General features: G+C 47.4%; 1 protein-coding gene across 2 annotated transcripts in view; it reads right to left on the minus strand.

Annotated features, from left to right (window-relative positions):
* LOC141155175 (complement C4-like) overlaps positions 1-22868 on the minus strand; it is a 161442-nt gene that overhangs the window by 129158 nt on the left and 9416 nt on the right. For both annotated transcript variants that reach the window (XM_073641877.1, XM_073641875.1), the window contains exons 2-9: positions 16766-16976; positions 16412-16589; positions 16249-16319; positions 13812-13894; positions 6120-6202; positions 5873-5960; positions 4835-4940; positions 2199-2322 (exon numbers count right to left, since the gene is read on the minus strand). In XM_073641877.1, the coding sequence (XP_073497978.1) occupies positions 2199-2322; positions 4835-4940; positions 5873-5960; positions 6120-6202; positions 13812-13894; positions 16249-16319; positions 16412-16589; positions 16766-16976 (944 nt within the window). The remainder of the gene's footprint in view (positions 1-2198; positions 2323-4834; positions 4941-5872; positions 5961-6119; positions 6203-13811; positions 13895-16248; positions 16320-16411; positions 16590-16765; positions 16977-22868) is intronic.

Here is a 22868-nt window from a genome sequence, read left to right on the forward strand (position 1 = left end):
GTGGGGCACTCGGAACCGGGCAATAGGGAGACGATGGGGGTAGTAGTGGCGACCCGGTCCCGTGGCTCAGGGTGGTCAGACCAGTGGCAGTCTTTTAGATGTTTTAAGAGATGTCCGACTACGCCACCCGTGGATTGCGGTTATTAGGAACCGCCGCTGCAGGGCAGACCGCTGGGGCCGATGATGTATGCAGCTGGGATGGTGTGACTCCCCACGGGAAGAGTGCGGCCCCATGGCAGTGTAGTGAATGGTGGGGGTGATGGTGGTGAGAGTCCCAGTACCGGTAGTGCCGGAGGAGCGAAAAAGCACACAGACAACGTACTGCAGTTCAGGGTCTTTACTCACGGTTAATATCCAAGTCACTTCTGCAGAGAATGACTGCCCGAGCCGTGCGGCCTCCACCAGGTGAGGGGCTCGGTCAACTCCCAGACAGCTCAGGAGTATGGCTCAGGACCCCCTTTAATCCTTCCTCTGGCCTGCCTCACCAGTGACCCACTTTTGTCCAGCTACCGCAGACTTGTGCGGTTAAACGTGGGCCCCGTCCTCCGCTGTCCTATATGGTGCCTTCCTAGCAGGTTTGATGAGGTGTCGCACCAATAAATTATCACGACCTCCGGTCTTTGGCTGAGGGTAGTTTCTCCTCCACCAACTTGGGATCCGGTACCCTTAATCAGCCTGACCCTTCACCCTGGATTCTCGTGGGTTCTTAGGGTCCCTTCCACCTTCTTGTTCCTGAGCCCTTCTGTTTCTCTGTCTCTTCTTCTCCTTCTCTGTTCCTTCCTCGTAGAGCTGGGATGAGACTTAATCACAGCTCCCCTTCACCTCCTCCTCGGCCTCTCACTAGGCCCTCCTGGAGTAGAGCTCCTACAGAGCCTCTACTCCCTGTCTTCTCCTCTCTGGACAGGACTTCTCTCTGAGCTAAGATGGTGCCCACCTTTTATACCTCCCTCTAGCCATGAGCCCAGGTGACCAGCAACCAATGGGCTCCTACCTACGCTCAGGAATCAACCCCTATCTGCCCCTACAGCACTGGGTGTTCCACCCCCCTCCCCACTCCAGACAGGGACATAGTCGGTCGTGCCTGCACTTCTATCTAGTGGGAGCACCGTTGAGCTGTCCCTCGGAAATGGGGTGTGTGTGCTTTATGCAGCTAACTGAGCCCTGGTCCATACTCCATCCTTACCTGGGAGTGGAATATCACACCTCTGGCAGAGGTGCAATACCCCTGTAGCGGCCGAACCCTCGGGGCGCTACATTAAGGTCAGGCGAGTTTGCTGCCAATCAAGCACAGTGATACTGTTGTGTGTAAACCATGTATTGGTACTTTTGGCAGTGTGGACAGGGGCCAAGTCCTGCTGGAGAATGACATTTCCATCTCCAAAAAGCTTGTCGGCAGAGGGAAGCATGAAGTGCTCTACAATGTCCTGGTAGACGGGTGCGCTGACTTTGGTCTTGATAAAACACAGTGGACCTACACCAGCAGATGACATGGCTCCCCAAACCATCACTGATTTTGGAAACCTCACACTAGACCTCAAGCAGCTTGGATTGTGGCCTCTCCACTCTTCTTTCAGACTCTGGCACCTTGTGGGGTGTGTCAATGACTGCCTTCTGGACATCTGTCAAGTCAGCAGTCTTCCCCATGATTGTGGAGCCTACTGAAACAGACTAAGGGACCTTTTTAAACGCTTAGGAAGCCTTTGCAGGTGGTTTTTGTTAATTATTCTAATTTACTGAGATAATGACTTTTGTGTTTTCATTGGCTGTCAGCCATAATCACCAACATAAACAGAAATAAACACTTGAAATAGATCCCTCTGTGTGTAATGACTATATAATAGATCACTCTGTAATGACTCTATATAATATAGGAGTTTCACTTTTTGTATTGAAGAACTGAAATAAATTAACTTTTTGATGATATTCTAATTTAGTGAGATGCACCTGTATGTCGTGAAGGGGTAAATATCTCTGTATTCGTACTGACCATGGGAATAATGTTACTAGGTCATTTTTTACCGTACAATGAACGTAATAAAAACAAAATCCATGGCTGCTTCCTTATAAAAACAGCGATCTCATCAACATAAACGAGTTGCAATACCGCACACATACTGTGGACAGGTGTGGCGCTGTTTTGTAAGAAAGCAGCCATGTTTTTTATGTACTATAGCAGGGAAGAATAGACCAAGACTCACAGGCTGCCTCCATCACACTGACTGCAATGTAGAAGGTCGACCCCACGAGGTTTTCTTCTGGTTGTCCAATCTTTTTAACAATGGCTTCTTTACTAATAGTGACAGTGCCCTCTCCTTCCGTCAGCTGAAAGACAAGAAGATAACGGATCAACAGTACGGAATTGTTTGTGGAACAATAGATTTAGAATATAATCTGCAGTATAAACAGAAGCTACATTTTTAAAGCGGTTTTCTTCTTTCTACAATCCTATTTTTATTTTAAAGGCCCCATAATAAAAAAAAATTCTGATTACAAAGTGTCTTGTGTCTGGGATGTAAGATCGATCAGGGCTAACCTGGCATCGAGTGTTCAATTTCTCTACAGCACCACCACTGGAGAAAAGAAGTATTACACAGTTCATATCACTATCAATGGGCTGTTGTGTCCTCCTGGGATAAATGGGTCTTTTGTAGCTGATCTCTGCTCAGAATAAATAGATAAGGATATAGACGGACCTCCTATATTAACTCACAATTCCCCAGTAAAGAATTTGAAAATTAGTTTTTGATACCAAGACAATAATTCGGGGATATTAGGATCATTATTAGAAATGTAGATGATAAAATATATGGAGAAAAGTATTGGAGCAGCAACACATCCCACCTCCAGGAGCTTTGCTGACCCTCCATCTACCTCCATAGACATTAATAAGGAGTCGCTCCTCTGCAGACATAACGGCTCCGCTCTCCTAAGAAGGATTTCTACATGATTTTGGTGGCATCTGTGGGATTTTTTGGCCCTTCACCCTGAAGAGCATTTGTGAGGTCAGACCCTGATGTTGGAGGGAAGCCGGGCTCACAATCTGCAGCCTGGTTTATCTCAAAGGTTTTGGATATGTAACATCCATTGCTGATCTTTCTCCTTCTACTCCAGGTTCTGTCGACAGGCGGCACCGAAATTTTATTACAGATGACACGGGGTGACACTGGAGCACTTCGTTTTCATATTACTAGACTTGTAGTGCCATCCAGGTAGGGAGTTTGAGGTTTAATTCCTGAACATCGTTGTCCTATTACTCCCTGCTGAAGGCCTTGGGCCGGGCTAAACACTATTAAAACCTCTAGAACTTTCTTCCCAGTTGCCAGTTATAGGTGTTACTGACTCTGGTTCCCTTCTGTTGCACTGCTCTGACTTAGTCTGCTATACCTATAGTTGACCTTGGCTTGTGTTTAGACAACCCTACTGCCTTATGATTTTGTTTCTGATCCTGACCTCTTAGTACTAACCCGGCACTCTGTCTATTCTCTGCCAGCCCACTCCATCGGCCAGCAGCCACTTCATGGTCTCAATCCAGGATGCCTGCGTAAGTCCAGATCTGTGTATAGGCGTTAAAGCGTGAAGTTCAGGGTTCTCCTGGGACCTGCTAGATGGAGTGCCTTGCACATAGCTTGTCCATGAAAGCCCTTTTAAGAGCTGCCAGCTGTCCACTGATCGTGTTCTCTTATAGGATGGTGTTGAGATCCAGCTCAATGCAGCCAGTCAACTTCTTCCACACCAAACTCGCCAACCATGCCTTTACGGACGTTACTTTGTGCACTGGTGCAATGTCGTGAAGAACAGAAAAAGACATCAAAAAACTGTTCCCACAAAGATGGAAGCTACAATTGTCCACAATGTCTTGTGCTGAAGTATTAAGATTTTCCTTCACTGGAACTAAGGGGCCATGGCCGCCCCCTGGTAACAGCCCAGAATGTTATCCTCCTCCAGCTGTACTTCGGTCACATTGCAGGTAGGGGGTAACGTTCTCCTTGTGTCACCAAATCCAGACTCCTCCATCAGATGCAGATAGAGAAGTGCACAAAACAAGTCTCCTTCAGAGTCCAGTGGTGCCGGCTTTACACCACTCCATCCGACGCTCGGCGTTGTGCTTGGTGATGTACGGCTGCATGCAGCTGCTCGGCCATGAAGCTCCTGGAGGGGGCGCAGTGTTTATGCTGATGTTATACCAGAACAGGTCTGGACTCTGCAGTTATGGGGACAGCAGAGCAGTAGTGACTTTTCTGTTCTCTGCTGTTCAGCACTCGGCCCCCCGCTCTGTAACTTTATGGGTCTCCACTTTGTGGCTGAGTTGCTGCGGTTCCTTCGCTTCTCAATAATATCACTCACAGGTGATGGGGAAGATTCAGGAGGAAGAAATGTCATGGACGGACTTGTTACCCCGGTGGCTCCTATTACAGGACCGCGCTGGTATCAGTGAGCTCCGCACCACCGGCCGATCTGTCACATGTTAGTAAAGGCAGACGGCATACCGGGGGGCAGAGATTATACAATGGGGGGCCGGATGTTATACACTGCAGGCGAGGGGCCCAGCTATTATTTCCCCAAAGGCAGGAGTATATACACCAGGGGCAATGGGACTGAATGAGAAAGTGGAATTCAGTGATTAAGACATGGGGAATAATTACTTTCTCCATATAGTCGTTGTATTCGCTGCTTATTCTGGGTCAAGTAATGATTACGTAGGATGCAGTTACTGCAGTTACAATCATTTTTGGCCACAATGTAATATTAAAATGACTTCACTAATTAAGCGAATACTAGAATATATTTCTGACTGGATGAGACAATATGGAAATGATATGGAAACATTAATCACCTTCACATTCTGCTCCAAGCCTTGTAGGATAGTCTTCTGTCCATCCTGATCTATTATCCCCAGGCGTACATAGGTGATGCCTGACACCGGCTTTCCGTATACATAACTGGATGAGGAGACAATAGTGACTGTATAATACGTGGAATTAGGACTGTACAGAGATTACAGGAGTTTATTACAGATGAGTCCTTCTGTTGTTCCATAGACATTTCTAGGTTGGATGTAGTACAACATATGACTACTTGACACTATAACCCATATAGTCACCTTCCCCCTTATAGCAGACACATATAGAAGAGGTAGTGGTCCTCCCTACTGAATTCGATGGGAGATCTGGAGACAGTCTTGTCAGGGACTACCCTAGTCGTACAAGAAAATGTCATATTAATGGTTCTTCAACACTTTTGGCCACCAAACAGGCATCTAGAAGTGAGCACTAGATACAGAATCCATATAACAAGTGACTGCCAGGGGTGTAACTAGAAAATACTTGGCAAACAGCATGTGTCCTTTCTGCCCCGGCCTGGGCAAGGACATTGCGTCATGGAGGACATCATAAGGTAGAACTCCTAGGGCACGTAGGCCTTGAGTTCTGCCTATTTTCTTGCCCTGATGGCCACCATAAAGCGAGGAGGGTCTTGATCCTAAGAAACTCTGAGCCAGATCTCATCACCACCTGTCATAGTCCCTATTCCAAAATTGAGTTTTCTCAGAAGAGTGAAGACCTTCACAACATCGAAGGGCAAGAAAAGGGGAGACCTTTTGGAAGAGTTGTCAATTCTTCCAAGTGCTCATCAAAGCCTCCATGAAAGTAGAACTTCTGGAGGGTTTCTTGTGCACAATGCTCCATCACCTGATAGAGATCCTGCGTGCAAGAGCACATTCAGGGATTTTGGGAACAGAAAGTGGAAAGGAGATGGGAAAATCCCAATAATGCTCCAAATTGTTAGAAAAGAACAGATAAGCTCATTGGGATGAGCTCCGGTGTCCACACACTTTGTACCTCATCCGATGTAATAGTCATTAGCGAGTCGTTACCTGGCTTCAACTTTAATTTTAAATTCTTTTCCAGAAACCAGGAAATAGGGAAGTTCTGGAATAATCTTCACCTCGAAATTGGGTAAAACTGTAAGCAATGAAAAAAAAATATCAAAAGGGCGAGTCAACAAGGAAAGTATCGAGCGCGGAGTCACATAGCAGGGAGCGACATGTATATAAGAATATAGTGGATACGCCTAGCCCTGGTATCACAGCCGTGCTCTGCTCCAGAGGTCTGGAAACTCACCGTACTTCCGGACTTCAAACTCCGATGTAAAGTTCGATCCAGGAGCGGAGTTGTAATAAGCAGAAATCTTCCACACCCCAGTGCTGAGGAGGAAATATGGCAATGAAAGTGGCGTTATCTTTACATATATGTATCTAAATACCTGAAGATTGTGTGATAGATAAATAATAGATAGATAGATAATAGATAGATGATAGATAGATAATAGATAGATAGATAGATAGATAGATGGATGATAGATAGATAGATAGATAGATGATAGATAGATAATAGATAGATAATAGATAATAGATGATAGATAGATAATAGATAGATAGATAATAGATGATAAATAGATAGATAGATAGATAATAGATGATAGATAGATAGATAGATAATAGATAGATCATAGATAGATAGATAATAGATAGATAATAGATAGATATATAATAGATTATAGATAGATAATAGATAGATAGATAGATAGATAATAGATAATACATAGATAATACATAGATAATACATATTGTAGATGATAGATAGATAATAGATAGATGATAGATAGATAATAGATAGATGATAGATAGATAATAGATAGAAGGATAGATAGATAAATAGATAGATAGATAATAGATAGATGATAGATAGATGATAGATATATAGATGATAGATAGATAGATAGATAGATAGATAGATAGATAGAGTGGGTGAAATAAGTATTGAACACGTCACCAATTTTCTAAGTAAATAAATTTCTAAAGATGCTATTGCCATGAAATTCTCACCAGATGTCGGTGACAACCCATCCAGTCCACACAGGCAAACAAATCAAACCATAGATGTCCATAAATTAAGTTATGTGTAATAATGAGAAATGACACTGGGAAAAAGTATTGAACACATGAAGAAAGAGAGGTGCAAAAAGCCATGGAAAATCATGACACCAGCTGATATTTATCAGTAATTAGAGAGCAATCCTGCCACTTAGTGAAAAATAATATCAGCTGATTCAACTGATGGCCTATAAAGAAGTGTCTCATTACCAAGGTGCCACACAAGAAACATTTCATGATGAGTAAAACCAGTGAGCTGTGTCAAGATCTTTGCAACCTTATTGTTGCAAAATATACTGATGACATTGGTTAGAGAAGAATTTGTAAACTACTGAAGGTGCCAGTCAGCACTGTTGGGGTCATAATCCGGAAGTGGAAAGAACATCATTTCACCATAAACCGGCCATGACCAGATGCTCCCCGCAAGATTTCAGACAGAAGAGTGAAAAGAATTATCAGAATAGTTGTCCAAGGGCCAAGGACCACCTGTGGAGAGCTACAGAATGAACTGGGATCAGCAGGTACAATTGATTCAAAGAAAACAATAAGTAATGCACTCAACCTCTGTGGCTTTTATGCACGCTCACCATGCAAGACTCCATTGCTGAACAAAAAGTATGTTCAGGAGCATTTACAGTTTGCTCAACAACATTTAGAAAAGCCTGTGAAATACTGAGAGAATATCATCTGGTCAGATGAGACCAAAATTGAACTCTTTTGGATGCCATAATACACACAATGCTTGGAGGCCAAAAGGCACTGCAAATCACCCCAAAAACACCATACTAACAGTGAAGTTTGAAAGTGGGAACATCATGATGTGGGGCTGTTTTTCAGCATAAGGCACTGGCAAACTTTATGTCATTGAAGCAAGGATGAATGGATAAATGTATCGAGATATTCTTGATAAAAATCAGCTGCCATCTACCAGTTGAAGATGAATCGGGAGTGGACATTTCAGCAAGACAATGATCCCAAACACACAGACAAGGAAACTCTCAATTGGTTTCAGAGAAAGAAAATAAAGCTGCTTGAATGGCCGAGCCGATCACCGACCTGAATCCAATAGAAAATGTATGGAAGGAACTAAAGCTCAGGGTTCATAGAAGGAGCCCACGGGACCTTCATGATGTGAAGAGTGTTTGTGTGGAAGAATGGGCCAAACTTACACCTGAGCAATGCATGCGACTAGTTTCTCCATACAGGAGGCGTCTTGAAGCTTCATCAGCAACAAAGGCTTTTGTACAAAGTATTAAATACATTTCAGTAAGCGTGTTCAATACTTTTCCCCTGTGTCATTTCTCATTATTAGACATACTTTGTGATGTAGCACCCTGAGGATTCGGCTGCTACAGGGGTATTGCACCTCAACCCAGAGGTGTGATATTCCACTCCCGGGTAAGGATGGAGTGTGGACCTGAGCTCGGTAGGCTGCATGCACTACACACATCCCATTTCCGAGGAGCAGACCGACGGTACTCCCACTTAGAAATGTGCAGGTACGACCGAGTCTGTTCCTGGCTGGAGTGGGAGGGGGGTGGAACATCCCAAGTAGTGTAGGGGCAGATAGGGGGAGCAGCCTGGGTAAAGATAGGAGCTCATTGGGTGCTGGTCGCCTGAGCTCACACATAGAGGGTGTATATAAGGTGGGCACCATCAGAGAACAGGGTCAGTCTGTCAGAGTCAGTAGAAGCAGAGGTCCAGATGAGCCTGCAGAGAGAGAGAGTGGAGCAGAGAAGGAAAGACCCAGAGGGGACAAAGAGAGGACTCTGAGAACCCAAATTCAATCCCCGGGTGAAGAGTCGGCAATAGGGTACCGGATCCCAAACTGGTGGGGGCAAAAGCACACCCTAGCCAGAGACCGGAGGCCGTGGGCAGCGTCTGCCACGGCCACCCACCACATCCACCCCGAAGGCAAACCACGTGGAGGGTCAGGGAACCCAAGGCCAAGGGTCTCCCAACAGAAGGCCCGAGGGAGCTGGACCTAGGTGGATCACTAGTGGGGACGGCCAGAGGAAAGGACAGAAGGAGAGCTCAGGGTCACGCTCCGGACTTGTTTGGGGGTTTGCTGAATCCAGGACCTGGTGGACGCAGCACGGCTCGGGTGGTCACTTGAAGCTGGAGTGACCGGAACATCAGCAGTGAGTAAATACCTTAAACTGCACAACCCGACTCTGTCTTCACTTAACATCTATGCTGCACCAACACAACCCCCATCCTCTGCACCTGACCCCCTGAGGCTATACCCCACCCGTTGGGGGTTATACTACCAAAAGCTGCACCAACACCATCAGCCTCAGCGGACCCTGCTGCAGCGGCGGCCATAGTGACCGCAATACAACGGGTGGCGTAGTCGACATTAAGAACTTATTAACATCTGTAGGACTGCCACATACTCTGAGCTTGACACCCTGGGCACGGACCGGGTCACAGCCACTCGGAAGACTACAACTCCCATCTGATCCGGCTCCGGGTATTCCCCTAAAGAATATGGCCCAGGGGGCGCGTCAACTTTGGCGTAGTCGGCAGGAAGAACTTAATAACATCTGTAGGACTGCCACATACAACTGAGTTTGACACCCTGGGCACGGACCGGGTCATAGCCACTCGGAAGACTACAACTCCCATCTGATCCGGCTCCGGGTATTCCCCTAAAGAATATGGCCCAGGGGGCGCGTCAACTTTGGCGTAGTCGGCAGGATTACGTGCCCGCAACAACCGGGTACTGCGTGCCTGAAGAAAAGAACGAGTTTACCTCAAAAAGAAGTCTCCTGCCGGTTCCGGAGGGTCCCCGCCATCGGACTCCATCACAGGTCGATTCCCGCCGGTTGTCCGCCATTAACAGCTTTTTCCCGCCATCTGCAGAGTTTCCCGCCGCTGGGAGACGATTCCCGCCATTTCCAAAGGTTTCCCGCCTTGTCAGAGCGGACGCCATTATGGGCGTGCCAGAGGATGGCAAGAGGCCGCCTCCCATCGTGGGCCAGGACCGAAAATGGCGCCAAAAGTGGAAACCGCCCCCACCAACAGAGACTGTGATGCTAGAGGTGTCTGTCAGCGTGAAAGAACTGCCCCTGGAGCTGACAATCACCAAGTGGCCCCGGGACCGCCCTCGAAGTGGGAGGACTGAGAAGGAGAGAACAAAGATGGGTGTCGCTTGGAGCAGTCTGGAGCGAGCGCACCCGGAGGCAAGAAGCCTGGAGAAGAGTATCGGAGGAGCTTACCCGGAGATGGCGAGAAAGCAGAGCAGCACCGGCCCGTTGGCCAGGAGCCTGCTAGAAACAGAGGAGGGAGAGCAGAGCAGCACCGGCCCGCTGGCCAGGAGCCTGCTGGAGACAACTGTAGGAGAGCAGAGCAGCACCGACCCGTTGGTCAGGAGCCTGCTGGAAACAACGACCCCACTAGGCCTAGTGGAGGTCCTAGCACAGCTCCCCCGAGACCGGGAGTGTGCGCAGACCGCTCTGGAGGGCCTCGCACGGAGGATGGCCCGGGTGCAGCGAGAGACGTTGGCGCAGTGGAGCCGAGAGATGGCCCAGCAGACCGAGACCCGTCAGCGGAGCACGCCACCCGAGACGAGGAGACAGACCGCCTCTGAGGATGGCGCGGGAGGACTGAAGGCCGGAGACGGCGCCGAGAAGGGAGCCGAACGAGTGGAGGCAGGTAAAGGGGACGTCTATACCCCAAACCGGGAAACCGTGTACCTGCCCCAGCTCCCCGTCGCAGAGCCCGAAGTCTATCCTGCCGTGCCCGTCGCTGCAACGTCACCGCCGCAGACTAGGCCTCAAACGGGAGCCGCGACCCCTGTGACGTCACACGCCTCGACCCCGAGCGTGACCAAGCAGGAAGTACCACCAGCCTGGTCGCAAGGCCTAGTACCCCCGGGCGCCGCAATACCAACAGCGCCCCCTACCTCCGCGGAGCCACCGGCCTGGTCGCAGGGCCAAGTAGCCCAGGGCGCCGCCGTCCTTACGGTGCCCTTCACCTTCCAGATACCCCAGGCCTGGCCGCAAGGCCCGGGCAACCCGGGCGCTAACACCACCGCGCCCATAAGACCAAAAGTGCCGCATCTGGGAGAGGACCTGTTTACCCAACACACGTGCCCGGATGGGCAGCCTTTCATCTGGCCCCAGGAATATCATGAACTGGAACGGCAGAGGAAGGCTGGGGCCATGTGTGCACCCCTGATCCCGGCTCCAAAGCCCGTAAAGAGGATCTCGCCCCCGCTAGAAGAGACCCAGTTTGAGTGGGACCCCACCGGAGAAGACCTCATGGGGTTCACTCAGGAGACTCGGGTAGCTGCAGCGGAGCGTGCTGAGTGCTGCCGCCAACAGCTCGAGGTCTTTGAGAGGGAGCGGAGAGAGAGGCGGGTCCGGGAACAGCAAGCTCAAATAAGGAGCGCGGAGCAGAAGAGCCGGGCCAGGAGAGACCCCCGTGCAGCGCATAGTCCCCGCACCACCGGGACTGTGATAAAGTTTAACATGCAGCATGGGTGGGGCTTCATCCGAGACCACCGCACCCTAGGCGACGTCTTCGTGACCAGGAGAGACGTTGAGTCCCACCTACCGGAGGGACACAGGGGTCGTGACCTTTACATCGGGGACGAGGTCACCTTCACCCGGCACAAGTGTGCCAAAGGACCCTACGCCCTCCATGTGCATCGCCTGACGGAGGAAGAGCTGCGGTGTGAGGAGGAAGAACAAGAGGACCCGGATGGGTCTGAAGCTAAAGTGAATCACAAAGAAAGAGCAGGAGGACGTCGTCGTTGAGTACAGCGGAGTAGAAGCTGTATATAGTTGCCCGTCGGGGCACAGTGAACCGTTGTTGCTAATATAGTCCCCGTTGGGACCAGCAAGTGTGAACTGTTTACCCGTTTAACCCTTAAATCCCACTGACCGAGGACTGAGAGCGGTCATTCCTCCCTAATACCTGGCCGAGGACTGAGAGCGGCCACTACCCCTTTTGTATATAGTTGCGCTTCCTAAAGCGCCCCCTACCGGTTTTATAGGAAAACCATTTTTCAAGAAAAGACTGTCGCACTTTACCCGGTCACACGTTGCACAGTGACCGGAGGAGGAGCCAGAGGCGACGAGAATGTTTTATATGAAAAGTTTTATGATGCTGCTAATATATGTTGTTTTATATGTTTTATATGTTTATGCAAAAATTTGTATGTTTTGTGGTGTTTTGTTCTTACAGCCCGAGGGCGTGCTGTGATTTACCAGGGGGGAATGTAGCACCCTGAGGATTCGGCTGCTACAGGGGTATTGCACCTCAACCCAGAGGTGTGATATTCCACTCCCGGGTAAGGATGGAGTGTGGACCTGAGCTCGGTAGGCTGCATGCACTACACACATCCCATTTCCGAGGAGCAGACCGACGGTACTCCCACTTAGAAATGTGCAGGTACGACCGAGTCTGTTCCTGGCTGGAGTGGGAGGGGGGTGGAACATCCCAAGTAGTGTAGGGGCAGATAGGGGGAGCAGCCTGGGTAAAGATAGGAGCTCATTGGGTGCTGGTCGCCTGAGCTCACACATAGAGGGTGTATATAAGGTGGGCACCATCAGAGAACAGGGTCAGTCTGTCAGAGTCAGTAGAAGCAGAGGTCCAGATGAGCCTGCAGAGAGAGAGAGTGGAGCAGAGAAGGAAAGACCCAGAGGGGACAAAGAGAGGACTCTGAGAACCCAAATTCAATCCCCGGGTGAAGAGTCGGCAATAGGGTACCGGATCCCAAACTGGTGGGGGCAAAAGCACACCCTAGCCAGAGACCGGAGGCCGTGGGCAGCGTCTGCCACGGCCACCCACCACATCCACCCCGAAGGCAAACCACGTGGAGGGTCAGGGAACCCAAGGCCAAGGGTCTCCCAACAGAAGGCCCGAGGGAGCTGGACCTAGGTGGATCACTAGTGGGGACGGCCAGAGGAAAGGACAGAAGGAGAGCTCAGGGCCACGCTCCGGACTTGTTTGGGGGTTGGCTGAATCCAGGACCTGGTGGACGCAGCACGGCTCGGGTGGTCACTTGAAGCTGGAGTGACCGGAACATCAGCAGTGAGTAAATACCTTAAACTGCACAACCCGACTCTGTCTTCACTTAACATCTATGCTGCACCAACACAACCCCCATCCTCTGCACCTGACCCCCTGAGGCTATACCCCACCCGTTGGGGGTTATACTACCAAAAGCTGCACCAACACCATCAGCCTCAGCGGACCCTGCTGCAGCGGCGGCCATAGTGACCGCAATACAACGGGTGGCGTAGTCGACATTAAGAACTTATTAACATCTGTAGGACTGCCACATACTCTGAGCTTGACACCCTGGGCACGGACCGGGTCACAGCCACTCGGAAGACTACAACTCCCATCTGATCCGGCTCCAGGTATTCCCCTAAAGAATATGGCCCAGGGGGCGCGTCACAGGAGGCGTCTTGAAGCTTCATCAGCAACAAAGGCTTTTGTACAAAGTATTAAATACATTTCAGTAAGCGTGTTCAATACTTTTCCCCTGTGTCATTTCTCATTATTAGACATACTTTGTGGACATCTATGGTTTGATTTCTTTGCTGGTGTGGATTGGATGGGTTGTTACCGATATCTGGTGAGAATTTCATGTCAATCGCACCTTTAGAAATATATTTACTTATAAAATTGGTGAAGTGTTCAATACTTATTTCACCCGCTGTAGATAGATAGATAGATAGATAGATAGACAGATTAGATAGATAGATAGATAGATAGATAGATATGAGATTGATAGATGATAGATAGATAGATTGATGATAGATAAACTTGAGGTCAGAATAATAAAGTGCAGTTATGTATTAGGAGCGTCTCTATAACATGGAGGACTCCAGATCAGTGGAATATTCTCGGCTGGAGGACTCACGTGGAGATGTCTGGGATCTGGATACTATCAGCTATTAAAGACGATATCTTCTGAAAACTTGCGACTTTTAACCCCTCGGCATTCTGGGTGATGTTGGCGTCAGGAGCAGAGTTCAAGAAATGACGAGTTACCGATGTAAAAAACAGAAAAGAGTGAGAGGAAGATCATCTGTAGGACCAATAGCCTCCACCGATACTGGCAGAAGGACAGCAGTCTTATGATTGGTACATAACCGGCACAGGAGCCCAAACGTCAGTTTCTTACCTTACTGATAGTGACTTGTTCTACGCAAATGTGAAATTATTCAGGCTCCACGAGGATAAAAATATTGAACCTTTATTGCGATATAAAAACTTTATAATCCAAAAGAATCAAAAAAACAACGCGTTTCAAAGCACAAGTTCTTAGTCGTGGTGATGCAAGTGTTTTTATGTGAAACGCGTTGTTTGTTTTCTTTTTTGATACTTTTGGATTACGAAGTTTTGATATCACAATAAAACTTCAATATTTTCATTCTCGTCAACCTGGAATATTTTCACATTTGCATTTTTCTGGACGCCTGATCAGGGAGGATTCTGTGCACCGGAGAAATGAGCGGACTCCGCTGGAGGCGAGCTAGTTTCTCTTCTTTTGTTGACATGTTCTATGATGTGCCGTGTTAACGAGGGTTATAAAACATTGCAGGATGCTCTGTAATATGGGAATGTGCGGCTGCTGAGTACCGCCATGCCAGGATTTAGTCTCATACTAATTGTGCGGTCACTATGGGTATGTGCGAGTGATTGCCGTCTCTGTGTCCAATAATAAAGTGTAGTCTCATAGTCAAAGGTCATCTGAGCAGAAGGCAAACAAATATAGTCCAAAGTTGAATCAGAAGCCATAAGGACACGACGAAAATTCCCCAATGAGGCAGCCAAATATTACTTTAAGGAGTCCTCCGCTTTGGACGAATTCTATTTTTTAAAAGAATTTTTTATCAATTAACGATTCACAAAGTGACACCACCACCGATCATCTGAGATCCGTAGGTCTGGAATTAAAATGGTATTCCAGTCTTCAAAAATGGCCACCTATACCCTGGATAAGTGATGATGATTAGATTAGTGTGGGACCTTCACGATGTCCAAAATTGGAGAATTATATCCCCCATTCTTCCCTGGTTCTTTGCCTAGCTGCTTTGTTCATAGTCTACGGGACAGCGGCTGATGGCTGAGTACGACTGGCTGCTGCGTCTAAGTGAGGAATGGGATAAGTCGCCTGTCCTGATCCCACTCCAATCTAACCATTTTTACCAGTAGATGTACTGGATGCAGAAAAACATGCAAGAGAAAGGTCTGAGCAAATTTTGAAGTCTACTGACCGGGGTTGTGGCATCTCCAGGGGTGTTCCCAGTGTGCCATAATTAGTACCTGCTATATACCTGTCTAAGGTCTGGGCTCTGCTTTCTACAAGCTGGTCCGCTAAACTTACCTGTGCTCCATGCCGGGCTTTGCAAATAGCCCAGTGTGATGCCATGTGTTGAACTTCCTAGGCCTAAATAAAGCCTCCCAAGACACACACCTGGGTCTTGGTATTAAGACTTTCAAGTAACACTTTTAGTTTGTCTGTGCACAGTTCCTATCTACAATCTCCAGGATCTCTCCTGGCTTTCTGTGGTTTCCAGTCCCTGAGTTACCTGTCTGCGGCTTCGAGTAGCACTGCTATCTGTCTAGATTCTCCTGGACGTCTCCTATCTGCCTGTGGCTTCCATGGTATTCAGACTTTCTTGTTACTCTGGAGTTTTGTCTGCAACATGTCTGCTGTCTCCAAGACATCTCCTGGCTGCTTGCGGCTTCCAGTCCTTCAGTCTCCTGTTTCGTCTGCGGACTTCAGTAACTGTGCAAGCTGTGTGTGATCTTCAGGATGTCTCCTGGCTGCCTGTGACTTCCAGTCCCTCAATTAACTATCTGTCTCATAGTGTCTTACCTGTCTGCTGCATCGATGCCTGTGGCCCATGTGCCCACCCGGACCTTAAGCTTAGAGGATCCACCTCACCTAGTGAGCCCCTTCTTGTAACAATACCTACCAAAAGTAGCTAAAGGATAACCAACCAGTGACTCAGTGATCAGGCCATGAGTTCCCATTCCTCACTCATGTAAGGTCTTGTCTGATCCCATTATTGTAGCACAAAATGCTGAAAAAGCAACTTTTATCGATAGAGTATGGATGTCAGAACAGGCGGAACATCGCAAATATGTTGGAAAGGTGTCAGGACATGGGCGACTTCCGAGGTCTTGTGGCATCCATGCCTCGATGGGTCATAGAGGGGAACCTACACAATATCTGTGGGCTTATCGTTGCGGCTGATGGGTGGATATCTCAGCACATACAGTTCATAGCTAGACATTATTTTACTCTTCCATTTTCCCAAACCTGTTGTACATCCATGACTACTCACAGACACGATGCATGTAGTCAACTCCTTTGCCGGTCTCATCATGTGGTCCAAGGTGAACACTCGAAATTTAACTGGGGGAGGGGGTAAATATAGGGAATATAAATAATAAACAGTACACACCATCTATAAGATAGAAAGATGGGTAGATAGATAGAGTATGTACCTTTTTCATTGGGTGTGTATATGCTCTTGTCGGTCTGGATGAAGATGTAGCCTCTTTTATTGGACACCGGGATGGAGACCACTTGAAGTTTGGCGGAGATCAACTTACTATTTGCTACCAGCTGGACGTAGCTCGCGCTCTTATCCAAGTTACATCCGGTCTCCATCTGAGGAGTGATCTACAGACACAATACAGGACTGACGGACACTGGAGACGTGCAATGTACATAGACATAAGACCATGACCCCTATGGGATCCATATTGGCTGTTATACTAGCAGATTGTGATATACTAGATTCCTGAGAATTCGATTTTTTGATGCTCAGAAGATGGAGCAGCAGGGGTTGACGTTACCTCTATGGTCTGTTTGGAGATGTAGCCGTTCCTTTGGCTCAGGGTGACAGTATACGTCTCGCTACACTTCCTATAAGTTAGCTGGTTCCTCAGGTACAGCTCCACTGCAACATCACTTTTTCCAGCCTGAACGCCAGGAGGCCACTCCAGCTGTAACCACACATCCTCGCTTACCCCCAGGTGCAGACGACGGGGGGCAGAAATCAGGAACCTGTGAGCGAGATGGAAACACTTGGGAGAACTTTTTACAAATTATTTTCGGTTATTTCCGTCTCTTAAAATGCTTTGTCTAAAGGGTTATCCTTATTAGGTAGTATGGACGCCATAAGGGGGCGATCCACCTGAGGACCCCTCTATGCGTCAGAGTGGAGACCTGCGACAACGAGCAGCCGGTGTCCGGAGAACATATTTATTAGACCCCAAAGTAACACTACATTGTATGTGAGAGGTCACTGAGGATAAGATCCACGGTGATTTGTAACCGGTGAGAACGGTGGGTCCTCCAGGGAAGGAGTCGTCTATCACATGACACCATCGTATGTTAGTCTCTATTCTCCGAGGAGGTTACTTCCAATGGAATGAATGTAGACTTCTAGGAGGGAGAGATCGCCTTGCTGGGTCCTGGTATGTGGCGTCGTGTGGATGGTCAGAATGTTAGTCATTCACGGTTTATGTAGCTAATGCCTTGTTCTATATGTCATCACTAAAGGAAAAGCATTACACAGGGGTAAAAAGACCTCCAGAGAGTATGACACTAGTATTAGTGGGCGCTGTATGACACTAGTATTAGTGGGCGCTGTATGACACTAGTATTAGAGGGCACTGTATGACACTAGTATTAGAGGGCACTGTATGACACTAGTATTAGAGGGCACTGTATGACACTAGTATTAGTGGGCGCTGTATGACACTAGTATTAGTGGGCGCTGTATGACACTAGTATTAGAGGGCACTGTATGACACTAGTATTAGAGGGCACTGTATGACACTAGTATTAGTGGGCGCTGTATGACACTAGTATTAGTGGACACTGTATGACACTAGTCTTAGTGGGCATTGTATGACACTAGTATTAGTGGGCACTGTATGACACTAGTATTAGTGGGCGCTGTATGACACTAGTATTAGTGGGCACTGTATGACACTAGTATTAGTCGGCGCTGTATGACACTAGTATTAGTGGGCACTGTATGACACTAGTATTAGTGGGCGCTGTATGACACTAGTATTAGTGGGCACTGTATGACACTAGTATTAGTGGGCACTGTATGACACTAGTATTAGTGGGCACTGTATGACACTAGTATTAGTGGGCGCTGTATGACACTAGTATTAGTGGGCGCTGTATGACACTAGTATTAGAGGACGCTGTATGACACTAGTATTAGTGGGCGCTGTATGACACTAGTATTAGTGGGCGCTGTATGACACTAGTATTAGTGGGCACTGTATGACACTAGTATTAGAGGGCGCTGTATGACACTAGTATTAGTGGGCGCTGTATGACACTAGTATTAGTGGGCACTGTATGACACTAGTATTAGTGGGCGCTGTATGACACTAGTATTAGTGGGCGCTGTATGACACTAGTATTAGTGGGCGCTGTATGACACTAGTATTAGTGGGCACTGTATGACACTAGTATTAGTGGGCGCTGTATGACACTAGTATTAGTGGGCGCTGTATGACACTAGTATTAGTGGGCGCTGTATGACACTAGTACTAGTGGGCGCTGTATGACACTAGTATTAGAGGGCGCTGTATGACACTAGTATTAGTGGGCGCTGTATGACACTAGTATTAGTGGGCGCTGTATGACACTAGTATTAGTGGGCACTGTATGACACTAGTATTAGTGGGCGCTGTATGACACTAGTATTAGTGGGCGCTGTATGACACTAGTATTAGTGGGCGCTGTATGACACTAGTATTAGTGGGCGCTGTATGACACTAGTATTAGTGGGCGCTGTATGACACTAGTATTAGTGGGCACTGTATGACACTAGTATTAGTGGGCGCTGTATGACACTAGTATTAGTGGGCGCTGTATGACACTAGTATTAGTGGGCACTGTATGACACTAGTATTAGAGGGCGCTGTATGACACTAGTATTAGTGGGCGATGTATGACACTTATTAGTGGGCACTGTATGACACTAGTATTAGTGGGCGCTGTATGACACTAGTATTAGTCGGCGCTGTATGACACTAGTATTAGTGGACACTGTATGACACTAGTATTAGTGGGCACTGTATGACACTAGTATTAGTGGGCACTGTATGACACTAGTATTAGTGGGCGCTGTATGACACTAGTATTAGTGGGCACTGTATGACACTAGTATTAGTGGGCGCTGTATGACACTAGTATTAGTGGGCGCTGTATGACACTAGTATTAGTGGGCGATGTATGACACTTATTAGTGGGCACTGTATGACACTAGTATTAGTGGGCGCTGTATGACACTAGTATTAGTGGGCGATGTATGACACTAGTATTAGTGGGCGCTGTATGACACTAGTATTAGTGGGCACTGTATGACACTAGTATTAGTGAGCGATGTATGACACTAGTATTAGTGGGCGCTGTATGACACTAGTATTAGTGGGCACTGTATGACACTAGTATTAGTGGGCGATGTATGACACTTATTAGTGGGCACTGTATGACACTAGTATTAGTGGGCGCTGTATGACACTAGTATTAGTGGGCACTGTATGACACTAGTATTAGTGGGCGCTGTATGACACTAGTATTAGTGGGCGCTGTATGACACTAGTATTAGTGGGCGCTGTATGACACAATTATTAGTGGGCACTGTATGACACTAGTATTAGAGAGCGCTGTATGACACTAGCATTAGTGGGCACTGTATGACACTAGTATTAGTGGGCGCTGTATGACACTAGTATTAGTGGGCACTGTATGACACTAGTATTAGTGGGCGCTGTATGACACTAGTATTAGTGGGCACTGTATGACACTAGTATTAGTGGGCACTGTATGACACTAGTATAAGTGGGCGCTGTATGACACTAGTATTAGTGGGCGCTGTATGACACTAATATTAGAGGGCACTGTATGACACTAGTATTAGTCGGCGCTGTATGACACTAGTATTAGTGGGCACTGTATGACACTAGTATTAGTGGGCACTGTATGACACTAGTATTAGTGGGCGCTGTATGACACTAGTATTAGTGGGCACTGTATGACACTAGTATTAGTGGGCACTGTATGACACTAGTATTAAAGGGCGATGTATGACACTTATTAGTGGGCACTGTATGACACTAGTATTAGTGGGCGCTGTATGACACTAGTATTAGTGGGCACTGTATGACACTAGTATTAGTGGGCGCTGTATGACACTAGTATTAGTGGGCACTGTATGACACTAGTATTAGTGGGCGATGTATGACACTTATTAGTGGGCACTGTATGACACTAGTATTAGTGGGCGCTGTATGACACTAGTATTAGTGGGCACTGTATGACACTAGAATTAGTGGGCACTGTATGACACTAGTATTAGTGGGCGATGTATGACACTTATTAGTGGGCACTGTATGACACTAGTATTAGTGGGCGCTGTATGACACTAGTATTAGTGGGCACTGTATGACACTAGCATTAGTGGGCACTGTATGACACTAGTATTAGTGGGCACTGTATGACACTAGTATTAGTGGGCGCTGTATGACACTAGTATTAGAGGACGCTGTATGACACTAGTATTAGTGGGCACTGTATGACACTAGTATTAGTGGGCACTGTATGACACTAGTATTAGTGGGCGATGTATGACACTTATTAGTGGGCACTGTATGACACTAGTATTAGTGGGCGCTGTATGACACTAGTATTAGTGGGCACTGTATGACACTAGTATTAGTGGGCGATGTATGACACTTATTAGTGGGCACTGTATGACACTAGTATTAGTGGGCGCTGTATGACACTAGTATTAGTGGGCACTGTATGACACTAGAATTAGTGGGCACTGTATGACACTAGTATTAGTGGGCGATGTATGACACTTATTAGTGGGCACTGTATAACACTAGTATTAGTGGGCGCTGTATGACACTAGTATTAGTGGGCACTGTATGACACTAGCATTAGTGGGCACTGTATGACACTAGTATTAGTGGGCACTGTATGACACTAGTATTAGTGGGCGCTGTATGACACTAGTATTAGAGGACGCTGTATGACACTAGTATTAGTGGGCACTGTATGACACTAGTATTAGTGGGCACTGTATGACACTAGTATTAGTGGGCGATGTATGACACTTATTAGTGGGCACTGTATGACACTAGTATTAGTGGGCGCTGTATGACACTAGTATTAGTGGGCACTGTATGACACTAGAATTAGTGGGCACTGTATGACACTAGTATTAGTGGGCGATGTATGACACTTATTAGTGGGCACTGTATGACACTAGTATTAGTGGGCGCTGTATGACACTAGTATTAGTGGGCACTGTATGACACTAGCATTAGTGGGCACTGTATGACACTAGTATTAGTGGGCACTGTATGACACTAGTATTAGTGGGCGCTGTATGACACTAGTATTAGAGGACGCTGTATGACACTAGTATTAGTGGGCACTGTATGACACTAGTATTAGTCGGCGCTGTATGACACTAGTATTAGTGGGCACTGTATGACACTAGTATTAGTGGGCGCTGTATGACACTAGTATTAGTGGGCACTGTATGACACTAGTATTAGTGGGCACTGTATGACACTAGTATTAGTGGGCGCTGTATGACACTAGTATTAGTGGGCGCTGTATGACACTAGTATTAGAGGGCACTGTATGACACTAGTATTAGTCGGCGCTGTATGACACTAGTATTAGTGGGCACTGTATGACACTAGTATTAGTGGGCACTGTATGACACTAGTATTAGTGGGCACTGTATGACACTAGTATTAGTGGGCGCTGTATGACACTAGTATTAGTGAGCACTGTATGACACTAGTATTAGTGGGCGATGTATGACACTAGTATTAGTGGGCGATGTATGACACTAGTATTAGTGGGCGCTGTATGACACTAGTATTAGTGGGCACTGTATGACACTAGTATTAGTGGGCGCTGTATGACACTAGTATTAGTGGGCGCTGTATGACACTAGTATTAGTGGGCGCTGTATGACACTAGTATTAGTGGGCACTGTATGACACTAGTATTAGTGGGCGCTGTATGACACAAGTATTAGTGGGCACTGTATGACACTAGTATTAGAGGGCGCTGTATAACACTAGTATTAGTGGGTACTGTATGACACTAGTATTAGTGAGCGCTGTATGACACTAGTATTAGTGGGCACTGTATGACACTAGTATTAGTGGGCACTGTATGATATTATTATTAGTGAGCGCTGTATGACTCTAGTATTAGTGAGCGCTGTATGACACTAGTATAAGTGGGCGCTGTATGACACTAGTATTAGTGGGCGCTGTATGACACTAGTATTAGTGGGCACTATGACACTAGTATTAGTGGGCACTGTATGACACTAGTATTAGTGAGCGCTGTATGACACTAGTATTAGTGGGCACTGTATGACACTAGTATTAGTGGGCACTGTATGACATTATTAGTGGGCACTGTATGACACTATTATTAGTGGGCACTGTGTGACACTATTATTAGTGGGTGTAGCGTCGGCGTCCCTGCCTCCTGCTAGGCAGGGACGCCGTTCCACTCACCTCTCCGCTCCGTGCCCGGCGTCTTCCTCCTGCTCTGCTGGCAGCGCGCGCTGCTTCCCGGCCACTGTGCTTAGGGCGCGCGAGCGTTCCTCCTCTCTTAAAGGGGCCGCGCGCGCCAATGGCTGGAGGATCTCACCATATATAAGGCACCTCCTCCAAAATGGAGGTGCCCAAGCAATGTTGTTGCAAAGCCTGTCAACTCTGCTTCAGCCCTCAGGTCCCGTTACCAGATACCTGCCAGTTACCTGCCAGATTCCTGCTTGATACCTGCCTGATACCTGCCTATCTACTTGCATTCCTGCGGTCCGACAGTCTGCCTACCAGCACCTGCCAGTCTGTCTATGGATCAGTCTGCCCGCTCACCTGGGAG

This window comes from Phyllobates terribilis, unplaced genomic scaffold (genome assembly GCF_046119375.1).
Source record: "Phyllobates terribilis strain yellow unplaced genomic scaffold, ASM4611937v1 Scaffold_7__3_contigs__length_470593459, whole genome shotgun sequence".
Classification (NCBI taxonomy): domain Eukaryota; kingdom Metazoa; phylum Chordata; class Amphibia; order Anura; family Dendrobatidae; genus Phyllobates; species Phyllobates terribilis.